This window comes from Bos javanicus, chromosome X (assembly GCF_032452875.1).
Source record: "Bos javanicus breed banteng chromosome X, ARS-OSU_banteng_1.0, whole genome shotgun sequence".
NCBI classification, from domain to species: Eukaryota; Metazoa; Chordata; class Mammalia; order Artiodactyla; family Bovidae; genus Bos; species Bos javanicus.
In genome coordinates, this window is record NC_083897.1 from 107,666,293 (window position 1) to 107,693,868 (window position 27,576).

The 27,576-nt window shown below is 38.0% G+C and overlaps 1 protein-coding gene across 1 annotated transcript in view; it reads right to left on the minus strand.

Annotated features, from left to right (window-relative positions):
- The window catches only part of SYTL5 (synaptotagmin like 5), a 142,821-nt gene that overhangs the window by 99,769 nt on the left and 15,476 nt on the right, over positions 1-27,576 (minus strand). Inside the window, exon 2 of the mRNA XM_061410450.1 lies at positions 17,336-17,815. Within this exon, the coding sequence (XP_061266434.1) occupies positions 17,336-17,454 (119 nt within the window). The 5' untranslated portion in view covers positions 17,455-17,815. The remainder of the gene's footprint in view (positions 1-17,335; positions 17,816-27,576) is intronic.

Consider the following 27,576-nt stretch of genomic DNA (forward strand, 5'->3'; position numbering starts at 1 on the left):
TGGAATTGAGCTGTAGGAGTTGCTTGTATATTTTTGAGATTAGTTGTTTGTCAGTTGCTTCATTTGCTATTGTTTTCTCCCATTCTGAAGGCTGCCTTTTCACCTTGCTTATAGTTTCGTTTGTTGTGCAGAAGCTTTTAAGTTTAATTAGATCCCATTTGTTTATTTTTGCTTTTATTTCCAATATTCTGGGAGGTGGGTCATAGAGGATCCTGCTATGATGTATGTCAGAGACTGTTATGCCTATGTTCTCCTCTAGGAGTTTTACAGTTTCTGGTCTTACGTTTAGATCTTTAATCCATTTTGAGTTTATTTTTGTGTATGGTGTTAGAAAGTGCTCTAGTTTCATTCTTTTACAAGTGGTTGACCAGTTTTCCCAGCACCACTTGTTAAGGAGATTGTCTTTAATTCATTATATATTCTTGCCTCCTTTGTCAAATATAAGGTGTCCATATGTGCGTGGATTTATCTCTGGGCTTTCTATTTTGTTCCATTGATCTATATTCCTGTCTTTGTGCCAGTACCACACTGTCTTGATGACTGTGGGTGAAGCCATTATTTTTAAAGAAAGAAAATGCAAAGAGAAAAATGTACAATGTTAGATTTCCTGAGAATAAAATCAAAATTGGCTAAAACTGATATCAGACACACTTTGAAAAAGTAATGCAAGCCTGGGAAAACTACAGTAAGGATTTCTAGAACTTTTCCATCTTCCTTAACCTTATTTGTACACTTTTGATCAGAAAGAAAAACTATTTTGATTCTTTAAAATATTAAAAATCTCACCATTTCCTCTATGTTCTTAGTTGGAAACAAAAACAAAGAGTACTGGATAGGTATAAAAAAAAGTGTAGTAGACATAAATATGGCCCCAAATCAACTGTTGAAAAGTAATGAATATACAAAGAAAAAAATGTTATGAAAAAGATATTTCCCAGACATAAAAAAAAAGATTAATGTCATTTGCAGCAACATGGATGGGTCTTATCCCTACTGATTATCATACCAAGTGAAGTCAGACAAATACTATATATCCCTTACATGTGGAATCATAAAAAATGATACAAATGAATTTATTTACAAAACAGAAATAGACTGATCAACATAGAAAACAATCTCATGGCTACCAAAGGAGAAAGTAGGGGTAGGGGGAGATAACTTAGAACTTCAGATTAACAGATAGTCACTATTATATATAGAAAATAAACAAGGGCCAACTGAATAGCATAGGAAACTATATTCAGATTATCTTATAATAACCTATAGTGGAAAAGAATCTGAAAAAGAGTAGATATACATTATACATGTATACTTGAATCACTTTGCTATAAATAAATGGAATACTGCCTGCCATATCAGTAAACAAACGTCGTCACAGTCATCAGTGATTGTAGCCACCACAGAAGGTGAGCAGGTACACACTGTATACTTGAAAGTAACACATCATATATCAGCTACACTTAAGGAAAAAAAGCTGTTGAAGACATTTAATTACAGCTAAGGCCAATTTTTCACCTAAGATAAACTCAGGGTGCCTTTGTATTTTAAAAACATCAGTTCATTTAAAAGAATACATTTGAATCAGTTCTAATGAGGTGGATGAAACTGGAGCCTATTATACAGAGTGAAGTAAGCCAGAAAGAAATACACCAATACAGTATACTAACGCATATATATGGAATGTAGAAGGATGGTAATGATAACCCTGTATGCGAGACAGCAAAAGAGACACAGATGTATAGAACAGTCTTTTGGACTCTGTGGGAGAGGGCGAGAGTGGGATGGTTTGGGAGAATGGCACTGAAACATGTATATTATGATATGTGAAACGGATCGCCATCCAGGTTCAATGCATGATACAGGATGCTCGGGGCTGGTGCACTGGGATGACCCAGAGGGATGGGATGGGGAGGGAGGTGTGAGGGGGGTTCAGGATGGGGAACACATGTACACCCGTGGTGGATTCATGTTGATGTATGGCAAAACCAATACAATATTGTAATTAGCCTCCAAAACATAAATAAATAAAGAAGCAAACTTTAATACAATCAATCAACTAATCAGTTAAAGAATGAATAAATATTTTGCAAATATAAATGACTGAAGGAAATTTGAACATTGACTGGATTTTTGATGAATTTAAAGAACTCATATTAAACTTTTTAGATGTGATCATGGAATTGTAGTTATGTTTAAAAAGAGAGATGTTCTGAAAAATTGGTTGATGAAATAATATGATGTATATGAGGCTCTATAAAAAAAATCCAGTGGAAGGATCCAGTGGGGAAAGACATTGAAGGTATAAGGATGTTCTTAAATCAATAAATGTTGTGCTGGGTGATGGCTATTTTAGGTTCATTTTACTATATTCTTGTGAATGTTTGAAGTTTTCTATAATAAAAAGTAAAACAAAATAGAACAACAACAAAAAGATAAATTCAGGGTGCCTTTGTATTTTAAAAACATCAGTTCATTCTTTAGGTTTGCTTGTTGCTACACAGATAAATATGTATTAACATGCGAATCGATGACTTATATGTAGTTGAAATCCTAAATATCACAGAGACCAACAGTCTCAACTGTTGTTAAATGACAATATTTTCATTTCTATATTCTGGTGATATACTGAAGTCAATTTATTCTATCCCATAATCAAAACTGTTCAATGCAGTACAAAGAGTGCTTGCTTTATCGTGGCATAGACACATTGCTTTCAAATCAGGAACTGCTTTCATTAATATTCCTGTCACATGTGTGTGTGGTGTTGCTTTTCTTTTGCTACCCTGTTTAGACCCAATTGTGCTGAACACAATTTTGCATCAAATAAGCTAGAAGTTCTAGAAGGGAAGCAGTTAACTGCCTGGAAGAGGAAGCAATAGAAGCTTCACAAAGCTTCTTTGATTCCTTGATGCCTTTCAACAATCCACAGTTTCATCTAGCAGAGCACATCAAGGCTTGAGAAAAATACTGAGCAAGCCAGAACTATACAGTGGTTCATAGCATAAGGCTCCAAAGTCAGACTCCCTGGGTTCAAATCCTGGCCTTGCCCCTTATTTCCCTTGAGACTTTAAAAAAATTACGTAGCCTCTCTGTGTCTCAAGATGTTTTAAAAAGACTTAACTTCTCTCTGTCTCAAAATATTCTCTCTGTTTTAAAAAAAATTCATAGTAATTACAAGCTCATGGGGTTGTTGTGAGCATTAAATAAGATGATGCTGTCATGAGCATAACTATAGTGTAAAGCACAGCATGGCACATAGTAGTTGTGGAATAGACCATTCCAGTATGCATCTCCTAATATGTGTTCTCCATTTTTCTATTAGTGGAATGTCTAGCTAGGCTCATGGCCACTCAAAGACTACATTTCCCAGCATGTCTTGCAGTTAATTTTGCCATGAGACCAAATATTAGCCAGTGATATGATCAGAAATGATACAAGTAACCTCTAGGTCATGGCCCTAATGGAAAAGGGGTATCCCTGTCCCACGAACCCTTCTTCCCTGCCAGAAGCTAGGGTGAGAATATAGGGGTGAGTCATCTTGGAAGAAGAGCCAAACTTTCAAGATGGTAGAACTACAAAAGACAAGGCACCTAGATCCATGCAATAATGGAGCCGCCATTACATCACAAAGCTGCCAACCAATTCAGACTTTCCTGTTAGAGAGCAATGTACTTCCATCTTCTGTAAGTCGTAATTAAAGTATGTCTCTGTCACCCACAGACAAACCTATCTCTCAACAAATAAAAGAAGAACTCAGCAGATATTAGCTCTTTTTATTATTGTCCACTTGCACAGATGTTGCTACTAGGTTTTGCTTCAGCCTCTGCTGCAGAGCCTACCAGCTAAATCATTGTCTAGAGCTAGAGTTTCATATTCCTTTAAGAGAACAAAACCACGGTGACTGACAAAAAAATACTGTGAAACCAAAAACAATGGAAAAAAAAGCACTTGAAATAATAAATGTGTGCAGAACAATGTCACAGCAGCCTGATGCCGATGGCTGCATGCCTCCTGCACTCCTGACTTTTTCATTTTGATTGTAGGCCTATGTGTGTGGCATCTATTATTAAAACCTAACCATCACAACACTTAGCCACTATAATGACAGGCCCTCTGCTTTAAGTGTCACGCCCATAAACGCTGACAATGACCCGTGAAAAAGACATTATGATTCCAATTTTTACAGATAAAAAAGTGGAATCTCAGAGAAGAAACATCACAGGGCTATTAAGTAGTGCACTCATGATTCAGATCCAGAGTTTTATATTCCCAAATCTGTACTTTTGCCCATCCAAGACTCCCCTCATTGCTTCTCAATTTATTAAAATACTGTGGCTCAGAATGAACACTGGGAATACTAGCAATTGGTATCACTTTCCCAGCTGTAAAAAGCCAGACTGAACATATTCAAAGTAAAGATTCAAACATGAAGGGTTTCTCCTATCTGCCCACCGAATGATGCGCCCAAGTTGCCTCTTATCACAGAATCTCTCCTGGTGAACATTCTCCAACACAGCTGTTCCTCATCAAATACCACTATAAACTTTATTAAGCTTTTGATTAATTTGCAAGTCAATGGCTATTAAAAAGAATCCAGACCATCCAAGAATGAGGGGAAAGTTTCACTCAGAGAGAAAGCTACTTGAGAGAACATAAATAAGGAACAGAATTGAAGGAACCCTTGTCTAGATAAAGAAATCTTGCCATCTGTGTCAATTTACTAGGTTTAGAAACTGTCTCGCGAATTCCCTGCTGATCCAGAGGTTAGGATTCTCTGCTTTCAGTGCTGAGGGCCCAGGTTCAATCACTGGTCAGGGAATTTGCATCAGGTGTTCTGGTATTCCCATCTCTTTCAGAATTTTCCACAGTTTATTGTGATCCACACAGTCAAAGGCTTTGGCATAGTCAATAAAGCAGAAATAGATGTTTTTTTGGAACTCTCTTGCTTTTTCCATGATCCAGTGGATGTTGGCAATTTGATCTCTGGTTCCTCTGCCTTTTCTAAAACCAGCTTGAACATCAGGAAATTCATGGTTCACATATTGCTGAAGCCTGGCTTGGAGAATTTTGAGCATTACTTTACTAGCATGTGAGATGAGTGCAATTGTGCAGTATCTTAGGAGGGCAGAAATGAAAAGGAAGAAAGAATTCAACCTTGAAGCCTGGGAAAAGGAGACCTAAAACACAGTAAGTTAAAAAAAAATAGTGAAAAGGGAGAGAAATACTACACAAATGAAGGAACAAACTAGAAACACAGAAGTCCAAATAAATGAAGAGGAAATAGGCAAACTACCTGAAAAATAATTCAGAATAATGATAGTAAAGATGATCCAAAACCTTGAAAGCAAAATGGAGAAAATGCAAGAATCAATTAACAAAAACACAGATGAACTAAAGAATAAACATGAAGAGACAAACAACACAATTACTGAAATTAAAAATACTCTAGAAGGAATCAATAGCAGAATATCTGAAGCAGAAGAATGAATGAGTGAGCTAGAAGATAAAATGATGGAAATAACTTATGAAGAGCAGAATAAAACTAAGTCTAGTCTCAGAGACCTCTGGGACAATATCAAATGCACCAATATTTGAATTATAGGGGTCCCAGAAGAAGAAGAGAAAAAGGGTATGAGAAAATTTTTCAAGAGATTATACTTGAAAAATTCCCCAACATGGAAAAGGAAATAGTCAATCAAGTCCAAGAGGCACAAAGAGTCCCACACAGGATAAACCCAAGGAGAAACACACCAAGACACATACTAATCAAACTAACCAAGACTTAACAGAAAGAAAGAATATTATAAGCAGCAAGGGAGAAGCAACAAGTAACAACAAGGGAAACTCATACACTTAACAGCTGATCTCTCAGCAGAAACTCTGTAGGCCAGAAGGGAATGGCAGGATATATTTAAAGTACTGAAACGGAAAAATCTACAACCAAGATTACTATACCCAGCAAGGATCTCATTCAAAATTGACGGAGAAATAAAAAGCTTTTCGGACAAGCAAAAGTTAAGAGAATTCAGTAATACCAAAAGTTTTAGAACAAATGTTAAAGGAACTTATATAGTCAAGAAATAGAACAGAAGAAAAAAGATCTACAAAATCAACCCCAAGCAATTGAGAAAATGGAAATAGGAACATATATATCAATAATTACTTTAAATGTAAATGGATTAAATGCTGCAACCAAAAGACACAGACTGGCTGAATGGATATGAAAACAAGGCTCATATATATTGTATCTACAAGAAACCCACTTCAGACCTAAAGACTCATATAGACTGAAAGTGAGAGAATGGAAAAATATATTCCTTGCAAATGGGAAGCAAAAGAGAGCTGGAGTAGCATTCCTCATATCAGACAAAATAGACCTTAAAATAAAGAATATAACAAGAGATAAGGAAGGACACTACATAATGATCAAGGGATCAATCCAAGAGAAAGATATAACAATTGTAAATATCTATGCACCCAACATAGGTACACTTTAATACATAAGACAAACACTAACAGACATAAAAGGAGAAACTGACAGTAACACAATAATAGTAGGAGACTTTAACACCCCACTCACATCAATGGACAGATCATCAAAACAGAAAATTAATAAGGAAACACAAATCTTAAATGATACATTAGATGAGATGGATCTCATTGATATCTTCAGGACATGCCATCCAAATGGAGAAGAATACACCTTCCTCTCAAGTGCACATGGAACATTATCTAGGATAGACCACATCTTGGGTCACAAATCAAACCTCAGTAAATTTAAGAAAATTGAAGTTGTATCAAATATCTTCTCTGACCACAACACTATGAGACTAGATATCAATTACAAGAAAAAACTGTCAGAAACACAAACACATGGAGATTAAACAACACGTTTCTACATAACCAACAGGTTACTGAAGGAATCAGAAGGGAAATCAAAAAATTTCTAGAAACAAATGACAATGAAAACATGACAACACAAAACCTATGGGATGCAGCAAAAGCAGTCTTAAGAGGGAAGTTAATAGCAATACAATCCTACCTCAAGAAACAAGAAAAACATCAAATAGCAACACAAATTCAGCAACACATCAAAAAGCTCATACACCATGATCAAGTTGGGTTTATTCCATGGATGCAAGGATTCTTCAATATATGCAAATCAAACAATGTGATACACCATATTAACAAATTGAAAGATAAAAACCATATGATCATCTCAATAGATGCAGAAAAAGCCTTTGACAAAATTTAGCACCCATTTATGATTAAAACTCTTCAAAAAATGGGCATAGAAGGAACCTACCTCAACATAGTAAAGGCCAGATATGATAAGCCTACAGCAAACATTATTCTCAATGATGAAAAACTGAAAGCATTCCCTCTGAGATCAGGAACAAGACAAGGGTGTCCACTTTCACCACTATTATTCAGCATAGTTCTGGAAGTGCTAACTACAGTAATCAGATAAGAAAAAGAAATAAAAATAATCCAGATCAGAAAAGAAGAAGTAAAGCTCTCACTGTTTGCAGATGGCATGATACTGTACATAGAAAACCCTATGAAGATAGTATCAGAAAATTACTAGAGCTAATCAGTAAATTTAGCAAAGTTGCAGGATACAGAATCAATACACAGAAATCACTTGCATTTCTATATACTAACAATGAAAACTCAGAATGAGAAATTAGGGAATCAATTCCATTCACCATTGCAGCAAAAAGAATTAAATATCTAGGAATAAACTTACCTAAGGAGACAAAAGAACTGTACACAGAAAATTATAAGACACTGATGAAATAAATCAAAGATGACATAAACAAATGGAGAGATATTCCATGTTCCTGGGTAGGAAGAATTAATATTGTGAAAATGACTATACTACCAAATTGCAATCTACAGATTCAATTCGATCCCTGTATCAAATGACCAATGGCATTTTTCACAGAACTAGAACAAAAAATTTCACAATTCATATGGAAACAAAAAAGACCCTGAATAGCCAAAGCAGTATTAAGAAAAAAGAATGGAGCTGGAGGAATCAACCTTCCTGACTTCAGATTATACTACAAAGCTACAGTCATCAAGACAGTATGGTACTGGCACAAAAACAGAAATATAGACCAATGGAACAAGATAGAAAGCCCAGAAATAAACCCATGCACCTATGGGTATGTTATTTCTTACAAAGGAGGCAAGAATATACAATGGGGCAAAGACAGCCTCTTCAATAAATGGTGCTGGGAAAACTGGTTAGCTACATGCAAAAGAATGAAATTAGAACACTTCCTAACACCATACACAAAGATAAACTCAAAATGGATCAAAGATCTAAATGTAAGACCAGAAACTATAAAACTCTTAGAGGAACACATAGGCAGGACACTCGATGACATAAATCAAAGCAAGATCCTCTATGACCCACCTCCTAGAGTAATGGAAATAAAAATAAAAATAAACAAGTGGGACCTCATTAAACTTAAAAGCTTTTGCACAGCAAAGGAAACTATAAGCAAAGTGAAAAGACAACCCTCAGAATGGGAGAAAGTAATAGCAAATGAAACAACTGACAAAGGATTAATTTCCAAAATACATAAGCAGCTCATACAACTCAATACCAGAAAAACAAATAACCCAATAAAAAAGTGGGAAAAAGACCTAAACAGAAATTTCTCCAAAGAAGACATACAGATGGCTAACAAACACATGAAAAGATCCTTAACATCACTCATTATTAGAGAAATGCAAATCAATACTACAATGAGATATCACCTCACACCAGTCAGAATGGCCATCATCAAGAAGTCTACAAACAATAAATGCTGGAGAGGGTGTGGAGAAAAGGGAATACTCTTGCACTGTTGGTGGGAATGTAAATTGATACAGCCACTATGGAAGACGGTATAGAGATTCCTTAAAAAACTAGGAATAAAATCACCATATGACCCAGCAATCTGACTCCTAGACATATACCCTGAGGAAACCAGGGTTGAAAAAGACATGTGTATCCCATTGTTTATTGCAGCACTATTTACAATAGCTAGAACATGGAAGCAACAGATGTCCATCAACAGATGAATGGGTAAAGAAGTTGGGGTACATAAACACAATGGACTATTACTAAGCCATACAAGGGAATGCATTTGTGTCAGTTCTGATAAAGCGGATAAACCTAGAACCTATTATAAAGAGTGAAGTGAATCAGAAAGAGAAAGATAAATATCGTATTCTAACGCACATATACAGAATCTAGAAAAATTGCACTGAATACTTTATTTACAGGGCAGCAATAGGCAAACAGACATAGAGAATAGAGTTATGGACATGGGGAGAGGGAAGGACAGGGTGCGATGTATGGAAAGTGTACTGTGGACACTTAATTACCATATGTAAAATAAATAACCGATGGGAATTTGCTGTATGGCTCAGGAAACTCAAACAGGGGCTCTTTATCAACCTAGAGGGGTGGGATGGGGAGGGAGATGGGAGGTTCAAAAGGGAGGGGATATATGTATACCTATGGCTGATTCATGTTGAGGTTTGACAGAAAACTACAAAATTCTGTAAAGCAATTATCCTTCAATAAAAAGATAAAATAAAACCTCCACATTCAAAAAACTAAGATCATGGCATCTGATGCAATCACTTCATGGCAAATAGATAGGGGAAAAATGGAAACAGTGACAGACTTTATTTTCTTGGGCTCCAAAATCATTGCAGATGGTAACTGCAGTCATGAAATTAAAAGACACTTGCTCCTTGGAAGAAAAGCTATGACAAACCTAGACAACATATTAAAAATCAGAGACATCACTTTGCTGAAAAAGGTTTGTAGAGTCAACGCTATGGTTTTTCCAGTAATCATGTACAGATATATAAAGGAGGCTGAACACTAAAGAACTGACGCTTTCTAACTGTGGTGCTGGAGAAGACTCTTGAGAGTTCCTTGGATAGCAAGGATATCAAGCCAGTCAATCTAAAGGAAATCAACCCTGAATATTCATTGCAAGGACTGATGCTGAAGTTCCAGTACTTTGGCCACCTGATGTGAAGAGCCAACTCAATGGAAAAGACCCTGATCCTTGGAAAGATTGACAGCAGGAGGATAAGGGTATGACAGAGAATGAGATGGTTGGATGGCATCACTGACTCAATTTTAGGAGTTTGAGCAAACTCTGGGAGATAGTGAAGGACAGTGAAACCTGGCATATTGCATTCCCTTGGGTCGCACAGAGTCAGACACGATTGAGTGACTGAACAACAACAATAAAGTTAGAGGATACAAAATTACATATATAATATGGTCCCAATTATATGAACATTTCATGTACACACATAAAAGTAACAGAAAAGAAATGCAAAAGTGGAAATTATCTCTGTGAAGAGGGTCCCATGTGGGTTTTTAAAGTTCATATTGTATGCTTTTTCTAATTTTCTGTCATAAACATTATTTCCATAATAAAAAGTGTATCAGAAAATGCTAAATATTCCTTTGTGAATTAAGAATTAATAATACAAAACTACTGTAGTTATTGATGCTCTTTATAGATCTTAGTGCATTAAGTTTAGAAACCTAAAACAGTCCTTTGCCATGTAACAGCTGTATCAATTTTAGATATTTGTATGAAATGTTTACCAGATATGCTTAATTACTCTGCAAAGAAATAATGATTAGAAAATTTATTAAATACATGTTAGCCTATTCTTATTACAGAGTTAAATCAATTAAACCTTAACTCCTATTACTGCTGCTGCTGCTGCTAAGTCGCTTCAGTCATGTCCGACTCTGTGTGACACCATAGACGGCAGCCCAGTAGGCTTCCCCGTCCCTGGGATTCGCCAGGCAAGAACACTGGAGTGGATTGCCATTTCCTTCTCCAATGCATGAAAGTGAAAAGTGAAAGTGAAGTTGCTCAGTCATGTCTGACTATTAGTGACCCCATGGACTGCAGCCCACCAGGCTCCTACATCCATGGGATTTTCCAGGCAAAAGTACTGGAGTGGGGTGCCATTGCCTTCTCCGAACTCCTATTACTATAGGAACCTTAATATTAACTTCATATAAAATGGTCTTATTACTGAAAACTAAAATGTCAGAGGTAACATTTTTGTTAGTAAAGCTTTCATGTGTATTTACCTAGGGGAAAAAATGCACATTTCCCCAGGAATACAGTTAGTATTTGCTTAATTAAATCTTACCTTATGAACTGACCTAACTGTGGAAGATGAATTCATTCTCCCAGCCCTGACATCTTACCCTATGGACATCCAGCCGTATTGTAGATTACATGGGCTAAAAGGGAATGGCACCTTCATAGACATGACTGCAAATGAATCTCTGCTGCCTAGGGTCATGTCCTCTACACCAAATCTAGCTAGAGACAGTATGCAAGGAAAGGAAAGGATAATGAAAGAGGAATTCAGAGAATAATCAAAGAGATGTACACAAGTGATTCTTGAACAATACAGGTTTGAACTGCACAGGTCCACTTATACGCAAATTTTTTCAATAGTAAATACTACAGCATTACATAATCTATGGTTCATTGAATCCTCAGATGTAGAACTGTGGACACAGAGGGCCAACTGTAAGTTATACTCCAATTTTTAGCTATACAGAGGGTTGTTCTTGTTATTCAGTCACTAAGTCATGTCCAGGTCTTTGTGACCCCATGGACTGCAGCACGCAAGGCTTCCATGTCCTCCACTATCTCCCAGAGTTTGCTCAAAATGATTCACTCTGATGCCATCCAACCATCGCATCCTCTGCTGTCCCCTTTTCCTCCTGCCTTTAATCTTTCCCAGCATCAGCATCTTTTCCAATGAGCCAGTTCTTTACATCAGGTGGCCAAAATATTGGAGCCCTTCCAATGAATATTCAGAACTGATTCCTTTAGGATTGACTGGTTTGATATCCTTGCTGTCCAAGGAACTCTCAAGAGTCTTCTCCAGTACCACAGTTGGAAAGCATCAACGCTTCGGCACTTAGCCTTCTTTATGGTCCAGCTCTCACATCCGTACATGACTACTGGAAAATCCATAGCTTTGAAAATAGAGACTCTAGTAGGCAAAGTGATGTCTCTAGTTTTTAATAGGGAGGTTGAGAACCCTTAACCCCTGCACTATTTAAGGGTCAACTGTGTGTGTGTTAAGACATATACACACATATATTTATATACACATATATGAATACTTATATATCTACATAGGTAACAATTTTACTCATGACTATGGTGACTGTATTATTTCAAACAAAAACAATATCCAGTCTGACAAGTGTAAGTATAATTATTTAGACAATCTATGGTTTGAAATGTCATCAAATATCAGGTATTTGTGGCCCTGTGCCTATGATGAGACTTACAATATGAATCACTTGAAGGAAAATGGTATAGAATCAAAATTAACTTAGTTTCCCTATGTGTGTATATATGTTGGAATTAATAAGGTATTTAGTGAGAAAACCCCTAAGGTTTTAAATTTGTTTAAGGCAGAGTCAGATATTTTCCCCCAGGTCTCTGTGACTCACTAAGAGTTTGGGTTCTATTAGAAAACAAGGATGTTCATGCTGAGAGTTTCTGTTAATCTATTAAGCTTTGTGGCAATTCTATTTAATACTAGGAATAAAACAAGATGTTTACCAAACTAGAAGTCCACTCCAATAGTTCTCCTGGTGTTTAATGGGAACAGTGTGTCTTTAGGCTCTTGAGAAGGTCAAACCAATTTCATTCTTAGTGGCAGTGATAAGATTTGAAAAAACAAACAGCCCAATAGATCAAACATTTGTAGAGTATTAAGAAGATACTGTTGTTTGGCACTTACTGGTTGCCCTTACTTCCCGGGTGAATGGGTAATTCTTGAAATCACTTCAAATCCATTTGAACCAAATATTTAGCTTATCTGAAGGATTCCAAACAGCTAATTTAAATGCACTCTCCCTTTTTGTCTCTCTGTCCTCCTCTTTCTTCCACCATTGTGCTGGAAAATGATGGAATCAAACACTTAAAGACAAAGCCATAGGGTTCCCAGGCTGGGCACTGTGATCTTTTGATGACACTAATTCCTGTTTGCCTGGTGGCCCATCTCAGCTGAGCTTCCTATGTGGAACTCGTCATTATGTGCTTACACTTTGGTTTTCAACCAGCATAAACGGTAGAACCACATAAGAAACTCCTGTTAGTTTTTGTTGTATAAGAGCAACACTTCAATAAAAGTTGTATTATATATTATATAGCTTGTAGGTTAGAGCTGTCAGTAAATACCAGACTATAGAACTGTTTTCTGTTCTGTTCCATTTCTCTGACAACTATTAGTAAAGCTGCGGATGGGCTTTCAACAGGGTCAGAATAGGTGCAGTTCCGCAAAAGCATCAAAGCATTGGGGGAAAGAAAGCAATTATGCAATGAGAGAACATGGGCTCTGATCTTTACCAGCTGGACACATGATTTAATCTAAGGTTAAGTTGTCACAGATCTAAAAGCTAATGTTCAGTTGCTATAAGATATTATAGAAGGGGACTTCAATGGGCAACTAAGCCCATGCACCACAACTACTGAGCCTGTGCTCTTGAGCCCAGGAGCCACAACTATTGAGCCCATGCGCCACAATGACTGAAGCCTGTGCATTGTAGAACCTGTGCTCAGCAATAAGAGAAGTCACTGTAATGAGAAGCTCATGCACCGCAAGGAAGAGTAGCCCCTGCTCGCCACAATTAGAGAAAGCCCGCGCAGCAATGAAGACCCAGAACTCCCCCAAATAAATAAATACATAAAATTACAAAAGAAAATCTCCTAGAGGTGGAAGGACTCTGTCAAACCATCTAACCTCCCAAACAGAAGCCTTATGTTAGCTCTTCTGTGAAACCATTCCTTCACTTTCTATCTTATTCATCATAACTTACTCATCCCTCCAGACTCCAACAAAGTACCAACATGCACCGCTGTAGCCTAGTGAAAACAATGGTTGTAAAAGCTAGCATCAATGTTTACTGTTACAATAAAATCTGCCACACCATAAATTCTTTGTGTTGATGATTTTGGAGGATATAGAAGAAAATTAACTAAGTTCACTGCCTGGTCTGACCAATCTCCTGGTTGGGTTTTTGAGGAACTTGGAGATGTAGATACCCATGCGTGTGACTTATGAACTGCTCTCAGGAGGAACCTGTGAGGGAGAAGGGCAGAAGGGAGTAGGAGAAGGAGGAAAGGGAAGAGAAGGGAGGTTAGGAAGGGTGTGACTTATAGTGACAGGCCAGTCTCAGCATGATCCCATGGGGAGCTCTGAAGCAGAAGTTGCATTGCAACCTATCTGCAGGGCAGGAATAGAGACACAGACCTAGAGAATGGACTTGTGAAAATGGGGATTGACATATATACACTAGCATGTGTAAAATAGAATGTTAGAGGGAACCTGTTGTATAGCACAGGGAGCTTAGCTCAGTACTCTGTGATGACCTCGATGAGTGAGGTGGTGGGGGTGGGGGGTGCGGTGGAAGGAAGGCTCAAGGTGGGGGGATATATGTATACATACAGCTGATTCACATTGATGTACAATAGAAGTTAACACAGCATTGTAAAGCAATACTCATCCAATAAAAATTTGGGGAAAAAAGTAGTTGTATTGCAGAGTCTGGAGGCAAGAGGTTTCTATACCCATGAGCCATTGGCTTGGGGCAACCCAGTGGGGACAAAAATGCAAGTTTATCTGGTACATGTGGTTCTTTACACCTATGGGCTACTCCAGCCACCCAAAGGTAGTCCTCCAAAGAAGGTGGAAGGTGCCAGTCTTTAGAAGTAAAGCACGTGGAAACTGGGAGATAAGAGCACAAATCCAGCAAAGGGGCTGTAAAGGATTGGAGTGATGGTGTTCACAACAACTCATAAGATCAAGGGCAACACAAACCAGCAATAAGCCCTAATGATTTTAGCCAGCTATTATTAAGTGCTTACTGTAAGTCAGTCTTGTTCTAGGCTCTTGGTAATATTACCTTATTTAATCCTTACAGCAAGCTCATGAGGTAGCTACTGTTATTGTTTCTGTTCTGTCAATTGAGGAACCTAGATCTATACAGGCAGTTAGTCTAAAGTGATGATAAGACTTCATGGTGTAACTAAGATTTGAATTTGCAAACGGAGATGGGTGATTTGACAGCAATGTACTCGAAACACCACACTACCCACTTTGGCATGGCTTCTCAATACAGGAAGCTGTGAAGAGGGACAGAGCCTGAGTCATTTCGTCTGGGCTCCTATCTTGATAGCTCACAATAAAATGAGACAGAGCATCTAACACAGTCAGTGCAGCAAAAACCTGCACTAAATATTAGACAGTGTTGTTATTAAGGAAGGGAATGACATTGCCTCTTTCAAAAAAATCTTTTTTCTATAATAACATCTCTTAGGTCTGTAAAAGTCTTTCTTCTGCTGTCCTCCCAATGTTTAAAGAGCCAGGGAATCAATGTTTATTCTTGATAGCTCTATTGTATATTACATGATTTGGCCAAATTTCCATTACAGAGAATAAGGAAAGAAGGCAAGGGAAGGTAGAGAAAAAGAGGGAGTATACTAGATCATTACTAAAAGTTACTGAGAATGACAGGAACAAATATTCTGAACAAAGTCCTGTTCACTGTACTTCAGTCTTTCCTGGGATCTGATTATTAAATTGCTTTTTCCTGAACAGAGTGATTTTTAATTCCCCAGAGAGTGTTATCAATAACTCCTTAGTACCCTGTCTTCCATAAACAATAGAACTTTTTCAATGCCATTAGAAAATTTAGTCACTTTTCAAGACTGGACTATCAATGCCAAAAATATCACTTTGGAATTCTTTAAAATCATTATTAACTGGATTTCACTGCCACCTGAATTCTAGGCATAGAAAAAGTACAGCATATTTCATCAAAGCCTTTAAGATTAGCTGAATGCCTTAGAATAATGAAAATAAAAACTCTGAGCTCTTCATTATGAAATAAGCATCAATCAAGAATATTTCAATGTCATTCCAATTCTAAGCATCCTAGTTCCTTTAGGCACATTGAATATTTTTGCAACATATAAGGGTAATCTTATGATGTGTTTTCTCAAGTAAAACAAACATAAGCTTCTGATTGCAGTTTTCGGAGCTACTTGATACACAAAACTACACGTTACACAGTAGACAGGGACTGAGGAAGGAACTCTGCTTATTTCTGTCCCTCTACTCAGGGGTGAGACATAATGCTGCTGCTGCTGCTAAGTCGCTTCAGTCGTGTCCAACTCTGTGCGACCCCAAAGAGGGCAGCCCACCAGGCTCCTCTGTCCATGGGATTCTCCAGGCAAAAACACTGGAGTGGGTTGCCATTTCCTCCTCCAATGCATGAAAGTGAAAAGTCAAAGTGAAGTCGCTCAGTCGTGTCCGACTCCTAGGGACCCCATGGACTGCAGCCTACCAGGCTCCTCCGTCCATAGGATTCTCCAGGCAAGAGTACTGGAGTGGGATGCCATTGCCTTCTCCATGAGACATAATAACCAAATACATTTAACAAGCAGGACAGGTCAGGCAGCAACCAATCATAATGAACATAGTAACCAATCAGAATGATGCTTTGATCATTGGGAACTGATGATGTAACCAATCAGAATGGATGCTGGCTGAAACACAGATGAGGCCACACCTAGGGATTCGGCTAAATATCAACCCTGCCTACAACCCATGTGAAACTCAATTCTGTCCACATTACTCAACTTTCCTCACACAGAAACTTATTTCAAAAAATTCCAATGATTTCTGGGATACAATGCGAACTTATCAGTTTCCAGACACCCTTCCTCTCACAGCTCTGGTTGATAAAAATTTCCACTAAGACTGACCAAAGAAAGATATTATACAAATAATAGATAAAAATTACTGTGCACTGAAGTATCAGGCACTACACATTATCTTCCTTAATCTTTGCAACAGCCCTATAAGATGAGTGCTATACCTACCCCTGCTGTTTTGATGAGGAAACCAAGGTATAGAGAAGTTGAGTCACTGATTCAAGGTCACACAACTAGTACATCCCAGGGCTGGTACTCAAACCTGGGCAGTCCTTCCACTTAACTACAAATTATGATGTCACTGGCAAACGAACATCCTCATCAACACCATATTTACCACTCAATTCCAACCTTCTTTCTGGCTAAATGATAAAGTGCCAAAGATGTTTTCTAATATCTATGCTGTTGTTTGGAATCCATGAAGACACTGACCTACACTGGTCTCTAGTGTGGTTGGAGTTGCCCCAATTCTGATCTAAATTGTTTCCAAAAAATAGAAAACAGTCAAGGAAGGCAGACAAGTTAAAGGATATTACCTTATTCTCTTGTCCTCTACTTTTTTCAAATATTCATCTCTCTTTAGGACTCCCAGGATCATCTCCTTCTCATGATCTAATAAAAATGACAAGTTGATGAACTCAGAGTTCTTAGACATGGTATTTCAGCAGTAGCCCTGAGTGGCAGTGGTTGAATTTTCCAGGTAAATTGATACCCGCAGTTCTTAAGGTCCCCGTGAATATCTCAAGAGTCACTCAGTTGCTTGATGAACAGAAGCTTTTATGAGGTCTCTGAAGATCTGATGATGGTAGGTAAGGATTCTTCCAGGCAACACAGAAAACAAGCTCCACTGGGATTACATTTCAAGAAATTCATTATTGTTTTAACTGAAAAGATCTCCAAAGCCTTCGTTTTGATATACAGTCCAATGGCAGCTGAGTTCCCCTAATGATGCTCAGCGTTACTCCAGGAAGCTACAGAGCAGAAAACAGATCTGCTGGGATGGAATCCAGAAAATACTGCAAAGGTGGAGGGAACAAAGGAAAGAAAAATTAATTAGGTGATTTTCCCCAAAGCACTTGTAAATGTGTCTAGTATTCGAAACAGTGATGTACCTAACCCAAACACCACTTTTCAATCTGTAAACAGGCACTGATGAGATATCTATTGTACTTACTACAGCATCAAAGAGTTACTTATATTTCGTTGATTCCAAGTTCTCTATGCCAATTCAGTTTCTTCCATTATAACGAGCATCCTCTACCAGCCAGATCCTGTCACCACCCTTACAGCTGACCCATGGGTGTACTGGGTCACTAGGACAGCCTGGACTGTCCACAACAGGACAGGTCCCTTAAGAGGCTCCATCCTGCCCTCCCGCCCTCCCTCCCCGAAACTAGGACCACAACATAAGAAAACACTACTAACAAAACAAATACGAACCAGTGCTGCACGTATCAACCTAAATTTCTCTCACAAACATAATGTTGAATGAAAACACTTGCAGAAGAATTCATGCAGAATAATATGAACAGCTTATGCATGAAAGAAATAATTTTCAAAGACATTACATCTAGTTTAAGGCCACAAACATTCATAGTATAAATACAAGGAAATTCATGGGAAATTCAGAGATGCAATCAGAGAACACAGGAACTTCAACTACTGGGTGACATTTTATTCTCAATGTAGGTTTATATCTTATGACGTACATGGTTGTGAATTATACCAGATCTATATTACATACTGCAAGATAGTTGTTTTAAGACTCCCATTTTGTCAACATAAGCTCACCAGGCCCTCTCCTTCATATTAATTCTTGAGCACATTCTTTCATTGGCTTGGTACCTCAATTCTCTCTGTGCATCCCCTTAAGAATGATAGCTCTTAGCATGCCCTACTGGGTTTTGGGATTTGGCATCATCCCACAACAATGTTCCTCAGCCTCCCTCTAGGTCTCTGAACTACAATCTACATGCATGTGACACTTGGTTTGGTTGATTCTAGCCAGATTTCCAAGTGCAACTAGATACTTACTCCTAGACTGCTTTGGGGTCTCCCAGTTACCATAAGTTCAGATTGACCTCAAATTCTCAGATCTGAAAGGACAGGCTCTAGTCCAGGGCCTCTTTAACTTTCCAAAGTTCCCATGTGTTTGTTCTCTGCATAGTATAATGAAACCAGAACCTTGCTGAAATGACCTAGAACTGAACTGCTTCCCACAGAACAAGAGCGATTCCACTTGGGGGAAACTGACCAGATCTCAGTGAGTGTAGTAGACTCTTTAAATATACTGCAGGCCTTTAACCCATTTCCAAAGTCCTAAAGGCTGTAAGGCTCAGAGGATGCCAAGATTGACATGAAAAGGAAATAACAAGGTTAAGAGTAAATGCGGCTCATCAGAAAGGTTTAGGCTTTTTAAAAAAAACACGGTGGCACTAGTGGCAAAGACTGCCTGTCAATGCAGGAGACACAAGAGGTGTGGGTTAGATCCCTGGGTTGGGAAGATCCCCTGGAGAAGTAAATAGCAACCCATTCCAGTATTCTTGCCTGGGAAATCTCATGGACAGAGGAACCTGGTGGGCTACAATCCACGGGGTCACAAAGACTCCAACACAACTAAGAAACTGAGGACATAGCTGATTTACAATATCATGTTAGATTCAGGGGTACAGCACAGTGATTGTGTGTGTGTGTGTTTCAGATTATTTTACCATATAGGTTATTACAAAATATTGAGTAGAATTCCCTGCACTATACACTAGGTCCTTGTTAAGTTATCCATTTTATATATAGTAGTGTGTATGTTAATCCCATCCTCCTAATCAATGCCTACCTACCCTTCCCCTTTGGTAACCGAGTTTATTTACACAGCAGAAATAGACCCATAGACATAGAAAGGTTTGGTTTTTCCATCAGATGCAGTCTCTCTCAGATAAATAGCACAGCTGTTGTTTCTGCCCCTTCTGTGTCTCATCTATTTTCAGGTAAAAATAGGAAAAGCACTTGGTAACTCAGATAATGAATATGTTATCATCACAGCCAGGTTCACTTAACACATACTGTGTATTTGCAATGTCAGATTTAGAATGCCCTATGTGACTCTTCAATAGAATTGTATTTAGAATTCATTCAGAAGATTGGAAGCTATAAAAATGCTTGACCTGAGGCTTCTGGTTATTCTTGCCTTGGGCTTAAGTATATGCAAGTCTGCCTTCTAAAAGTCCAAGAGTCTACTGAGGAGAAAAGAGGGAGGGGTGGAGTAACACCATGGGGCTATCACAGGATGGTGACAGAGAAGATGGGAAATCAAACATGGATATAAGATAAATGAAATTAGTCAGTAAGAGTTTAACGAAATTAGCCCTGAATGGATTTTTACCCATCTATACTTGGACTAATAGAAATGATTTATAAATGAATGACCAAGGAGATCAGAAATAGCCAAAATTTTATCAAGAAAATCAAGATGTTTCCTCCAGAAGGCAGGATGGGACTGTATCATTTAGTAACATGGAATCAAAATGCTGGGCATCCAGTCCTTTTGGAAAAACACAGGATGGAGAAGATGAGACAATGAGCGTGGAACAAGACAGAGGAGATCCAGAGAGCTACATGCTGACGGTGCCCAGCCAGACTCAGACCCGAGCAGAAGTATTTGGGCCCCCAAGTGAAAGTTAACTATTTGTTCCCAATAGTACATGCTCCATGTTGGGTGATGAGGACTCAGTCTGGCAAATTTTCATGTCTCATGTCATCAATACCTCAAAGCAGACAACTATTTCACTCTTGCTTGAGTTTAACTTTCTTCTGGAGACTTCTGGTTGCAATTGGCTTCCCCTAGAGCTCTCCCTTCAAGAAATGGATGTCCTGGTCCTCCCAAAGGAACCCTCTGTGTCTAGTTTAGTTTGAACCCATGTCTGATCTGCTCTCTGTATGCTAACCAAATCACATTTCTGAACCCTTGGAGGACCAGCATCTGGGCTGTAATTAATTTATTTAAGTAGGTACCATTTTTGTATTATTTATTTATTTTTTGGCTGTGCCACACAGCATGTGAGATCTCAGTTCCCAGACCAGGGTTCAAACTCACGCCCCCTGCATTGGAGGGGCAATGACTCTTAACCACTGGACCACCAGGGAAGTCCCAATATGTACCATTTTTGGATGACTGTGTTAAGCTAGTTCATATCCTCTGCTATTGAATCCCTTACCCACTATGTACACATTTTAATCAAGTGACAAAAAAGAATAACACTAATCAGGAGTGTATTTGATCTAGAGATGAGTCTCATTCTCTTTTGAGTCTCATTCTTTCAGTTAAATGGACCCAGTGAACACTAGTTAAAATCAGGAGGGATGAACTCATGTTTATTTTCTTCTTCAAAACCTTCACTTACAAACAGATCTCTCTCCTTCAGCATTTCAGATATGGAATTTTCCCTCTCTAGCCAGTAGCCTTGCCAAACTAAGCTAAATATTTAAAAAGAGGACCAGATGGTTTGGATGTCATTCTATTGCTAGATAACTCAGGACAGGTCATTCCCTCTGCTCAGTACCACACAAAATGCAATAAGGAAAAAATCCCACAACATCCTGCAAAGACCTAAGTTTCTTTAAAAGCATCTGTTTTGAGTAACACACACTTAAAATTCATCAGGGTTGGAATTGTAGGCAAAGGAAAGGGTATATCTGAATGAATTTCATTATGAGGTACTTGAAATGCAGCTTTAAAAATGAAACGAGATGCCAGTCCAGGTTCAATGCACGATGCTGGATGCTTGGGGCTGGTGCACTGGGACGACCCAGAGGGATGGTATGGGGAGGGAGGAGGGAGGAGGGTTCAGGATGGGGAACACATGTATAATTTTTTTTTAATTAAAATTGAATTAAAAAAAAATAGTATGTTTTGGGACATCCCTGGTTGTCCAGTGGCTAAGACTCTGTGCTCCCAATGCAGGGGGCCTGGGTTCGATCCTCCGTCGGGGAAGTAGATCCCACAGGCCACAACTAAGACCGGTAGAGCCAAATAAATAAATAAATAAAAACATGTATGCACGTTTAAAAAAATAGTATGTTTTACAAATATAAAATGGGAGTACTTCACATTCTGGATTAACCAACACATTTCCAAGTCAATGACAAAAAAAAAAGAAGAAGAAGAAAATGGATGAACTCTTATAGATTAAGAGTCCAAAGAGCCATATAACCAAATAACTAAATACAATACAAAAACCTTGATTATTTAGATTAGATCCTTTAAAACAAAAGTTATTAAAAAAAAAAAAAACATTCTAAGGACACTGAGGACATGTGAATATGGACCAGATACTAGATAATATGAAATTACTAATCCTTTTAAGTATGAAAATAATATTGTGGTTATTAGTAAGAATATTCTTTGAAATGTTCTTATTCTTAGAAGGTGCATAAAGAAGCATCCAGTTGGTAAGTGTATTATTTGTAACCTATTTTCAAAGAATTTTCAAAGAAAGTATTAACTATAGAGATGAAATAAATATGGTAAAATGTTAATAGCAGAACCCGGTTGGCAAGTCCATGAGAGTTTACTGTATTTCTTTTCAACATTCCTGTATGTATGAACATTTCATTAAAAGAATTGAAAGAAAACACGTTGGGAAATGATCATGATAAATGAAAGTTTGCAAAGCTGAATTTGTGATGACAACTACACTGTGTGCTATAGACAGTATGTGCCCCTTCAAAATTAATACGTTGAAACCTAAGCCCCTATGTGATGATGTTTGGAGGTGGGGCCTTCGGAAGGTGATTAGCTCAAGAGACCAGAGGCCTCGTAAATGATGAGAGCTCCCTCCTCCCTTCTGCCATGTAAGGAGACAGGAAGAAGATAGTATCTAAAAGCCTGGAAGTGGGCGTTCACCGAACACCAAATATGCCAGCACCTTCCTCTCAGACTTCCCAGTCTCGAAAAATGTGAGAAATAAATGTTTCTTGTTTAAGCCATCCAATCTATGGTGCTTTTTTTGTAGCCCAGACAAACCGAGATACTGTGAATCATTTTCTACAGAAAAATGCATTAGAAATTAGAATTATTGTAAATTACTTTTAAAATGATTGAATTACATTTCCTAATCTCAGGTGGGTAATTGATGTCTCAAACCTCTAGGAAGAATGACATGTCACAAATAATCCTTTAACCATTTTATCATCTTCAACAAATAACCATAAAACACTGTGATTAACTGCTAAGGAAGTGATAAGCCAGTCTTATCCCTAGAATTATCTTTGTAAAGACGGTTTCTAGCTATGCTTCTTCCATCACTTGAGAAGATTATGAGATGAAAAAAATTTTTGTTGCATTGTTATTTAGTTATAAATTCAGCTAGTCATGAAAAAAAATCACATTTTTAATGAAAAAAATGCTCATTTTAAAAAATGCACTGCCAGAGGGAATATAATACTTATGAAATAGAGACAATGAGAACTTAGATCTTTGGCAGGTAACTGTTTCTAATGCAATATGAAGGACATTAACTCCAAGACTTTTATCACTGGAGGTGATCTGGCAAGGAGTGCATGAACTTGACCCTCCAATTTCAAGTATGAACTGTGTCCTAAGGACTAGTAAGAAACTTGTGAGATTTGCCAGGGCGCTGCTTGATAGCTGAAAATTGGAAGCAATGTCAGATCACAGGAAATGGATACATCGATATAACATATTATGTAATATTAAGGTGGAAATACACAGAATTAACTGGCAACCCACTCCAGTATTCTTGCCTGGGAAATCCCACAGACAGAGGAGCCTGGTGGGCTATAGTCCACAGGGTCACAAAGAGTTGGACACGACTTAGTGACTAAACAACAACAAGGTGGAAACATACATACTGTATGTCAAGTTAAAAAACCAGGTATGTCAAGTTAAAAAACCAAGTTATTGAACAATGTATCACAGAATCCTTCTTTATAAAGCTAAACATACTTACATATCAATTGGAAAAAAAATAGTATGTTTCTGGAAGTACTCTTGTGAGGAAATTAACACAAAATTAATTTTCTGTTGCCTGTTACTGACAGCACAACAGCAAGATGAATTTTCAGCACACTTAGAGGGATATTTAGGATGCTTAGAATAACCAGCAAAATAGCATATGCAAAATTTACTTGAGAGCATCTTTCAAATAGATAAGCAGGGAGGACTGCTGCTGCTAAGTTACTTCAGTTGTGTCCGACTCTGTGCGACCCCATAGACGGCAGCCCACCAGGCTCCCCGTCCCTGGGATTCTCCGGGAAGAACACTGAAGCAGGGAGGACTACACATGACTGTCAAGAGGTTAGAACTGAGAGAGAGATAAAGATGCTGTGAGGAGAGAAATGAATAGTTCCTTAACTATGAACACAACCTGAAAGATTCGAGGGCCAATGCTACAGAACTGCAAGCATTTACTTTTAATTGAGCAGTTTCTTCTCCCGTGGACATATCTGTGTGGCACATTTCATAGGGGTGCAGTAGTTGAATTTCTTTTCAAAATGGTATTGATTCCCTGAGCAACAGTAGGATGGTCAACTAATAAGACCAGCAGCTTTACCATGATGCTCCAAGAACAGCATCCCCAGAATGTCCCAAAATAAAAACAGCTAGTACATAGATGATTCAACTAATCCTCATGACCCTCTCACAAAATAAGTTCCAATACCCCCATTTTATAGATGAGAAAACTAAGGCAAAGGACATTAATTACCATGCCCCAAATTATGCAGTCAGTAAGTAACTCAGAGCAGTCTGGTTTCAAGGACCCTGCTTCTAACCATGATAGTGACTACCTCTCAGGGCTTCCATGGAACAACCTGCATGCTCAGTCATGTCTGACTCTTTACGACCCAATGAACTTCAGCCGCCCAGGCTTCTCTGTCCATGGGATTCTCCAGGCGAGAATACTGGAGTGGGTTGCCATTTCCTCCCCAAGGGAATCTTCCCAATCCATGGATCAAACTGCATCTCCTGCATTGGCAGGCCAATTATTTACCACTTAGCACTCCACAACTTATCAGAATCTTTAATGCTCTGATGTTCACTGTGAATTTTCACAGAACCCTCAATTTGAAAAAGATATTTAACATTGTTTGTTCTTAATCATGGCATCACATGTTTTGATATTTTTAAAGAGGAGACTACGTCTATTTTTTTTAATAAAAAACTGGTCAGGAATAAACCTAAATAAATTCAAGAAAGAAAGATTTGAAGGAATTAGTAGATACACTTGTACCATACTATCTGGTAATTCCTCCATATGCTTTTTAACTAGCAAGACCCACAAAATCCTGTATTGCCAAAAAAAGTTTCACACAACAGACCATATATAAAATTTAAGTATCTATACAAAAGAAGCCAGTATAAATAAAAAGAAAGAAGAGACAAGCTGGGAAATAAGATTTTTCTATATAAAGCAGAAAAAGGATAACATAGAAAGTATAAACAGCTCCCATAAATCACAGGAAAATGAACCAGTAAAATAAGGGGCAAAAACAAGAACAGATAACCCATAGTATTAGCAATTTACAAGCAATTCATATAAATATGAAATAAAGCTTATTTGGTCATTCAAAAGAAAATTATGACAAGGAAAACACTTTTTAGTTTTTCGTTAGATTATGAAAACGTAAAAAGAAGCAAATCCACTGTCATCCAATGTTTGGTGAGGGTGTGTAGAAATGGGCATATTCATGCCCCATTGGTGGAAGTGGAAATAGGTTCAACTCGTAGCTGAAAGACAGTTCTCCATGGGCTCTTCCATATTTACATGTCTTGTGAGCAGAGGCACTAACTGGCCTTTTATTCTGGACAATCCTTCCAGAACTGTTTGTAGAGTGACTAGTGAATGACATAGTCTGCTTCTCTTTGGAGCAGAGGGAAGATTCCCTTACAATTTGTTTCAAAAAGCAAAACTCTCCCTCAAGGGCCAAGGGCAGATTTCCTTGCAGTCCATTGTAAAAAAGTTGAATTCCCTACTTTCAGGGTTCCTCAGCTGTTACACAAATCCACTGCATGCACACAGTTTCCATCAGGGCACTTGTGGGCAAGGGGAATCAACGCCAACGTGAAGCTCACAAGACTAGCTGTCCTGATAATAATAAAATACATTGTATCTGACCCAGGATCATGTGTCTCCAACCACCATACATAAAACTGACAGAGCTACTTTATAGCTTGAAAGTAGGAAAAAATCTGAGCTTTTATGGTTCTTACCATAACCCTAACCTTTTTAGAGGATGAATTGAATCTTTCAAAATTGGTCAAAGGGTACAAAGTTCCAGTTATGCTAGATGAATAACTCCTAGGGATCTACAGGACAGCTCAGTGACCATAGCTAACAATACTGCATTGTTTACTTAAAAATGTGCTGTCTTTACAATAAATACACACAAAGATAAATATTCACATACACACATATACATTCTAAATGTGTTAAATGAAATAAATACACACCTAAATATGGAAAAAAGGATGGGAGGAAGTCAAAATATTAAGTTTATCTTTGGGTAGTTATACTATAGCTGTATTTTATTTTCTTCTTTATAATGCTCATTTCCATGTTTCTACAATGAATGAGTAGTGTCATATAGTTTTGTGGTTAATAAATGTAATTTTAAAATAATGCTTAATTCACTAAGGCATGTTCAGGGTGGGAAAAAATAAAGCCAAAGAACAGATACAATGGGTTACAGAGCATATAAATGTTCATGCAATGAAATGCTGAATCTAGAGGATACATAAATAAATAAAGCATGGGCTCTGTTCCTAAAGAGTTTGTCTATTTTGTAGTGAAGACAGACGAAAACATTTTTAAAAAAGGTCATAAATGCCAACTTGGCTTTGAGAACACAAAGAAAAGGACAGTGAGGAAAATGAAAGTGGTCATTGTGGGATGTGAAGATGGTAAATATGAAAAGCCACAACTACACAGAACTGGTCCAGGGAATAGTGAATAATCCCAAGGCTGGGGTCTGAGTTCATGGTGGAAAGGGAAGAGGAAGGAAAGAGCCAGCCAGGGAGGAATTTGATGGCCAAATAAATCACCTGGACTTTATCCAGTGTTTTCCACACTGTGTCTTGTGGACTCGTTTCTTAGGAAACACAGCAAGGCAGGTTGCATGGCCAAGTCTGTGGCACCGACCCCTGCTTCAAACAGCAGCTCTACTTTTATCTTTTCTATAAGTTGGATTTTCTGGCAGTGTTTTATTTGAAGAAAGAGCTCCATGACCTTAAAAAGTCTGAACACTGCTCCCATGCCATCAAACTGTTGGATGCTTTTAAGACAAGGAATAGCACAGTCAGGTTTCTATTTTAAATGCGTGTTTTGAAAGACATCAGTATTCAGTGATTGTCTGAGAGGGTAGAGGTAATGTAGACAATGAGAAGGATCAGGCAGGAGGACCAGGGAGAGACTGGGAAGTGAAGTTTGTGGGGAAGGAATAAAGGATCATTTTTCATATATTCGGGGATAATCTCATAAGGTCCAGTTACCAACTAGATGTGAGTGGGAAGAGAGAACCACTGAAGTTTCTGGCATGGGGAAATGCAAAGATTCTTAAATTTTAGTGTACATTAGAACCAGCCATGGGACTTGTTCAGACATAAGATTCCTGAGGCTCCATCTCCAGAAATCCTAATTCAATAGGACTGGGGTAAAGCCTAGGAATGTTGATGGTAATATTACTAACAGAGATAGAGGATACAAAACAAAAAAGGGTAAGAGAAAAAAAGTTATTTAAAATCTGAAGATGTTGGGGTCCAGGT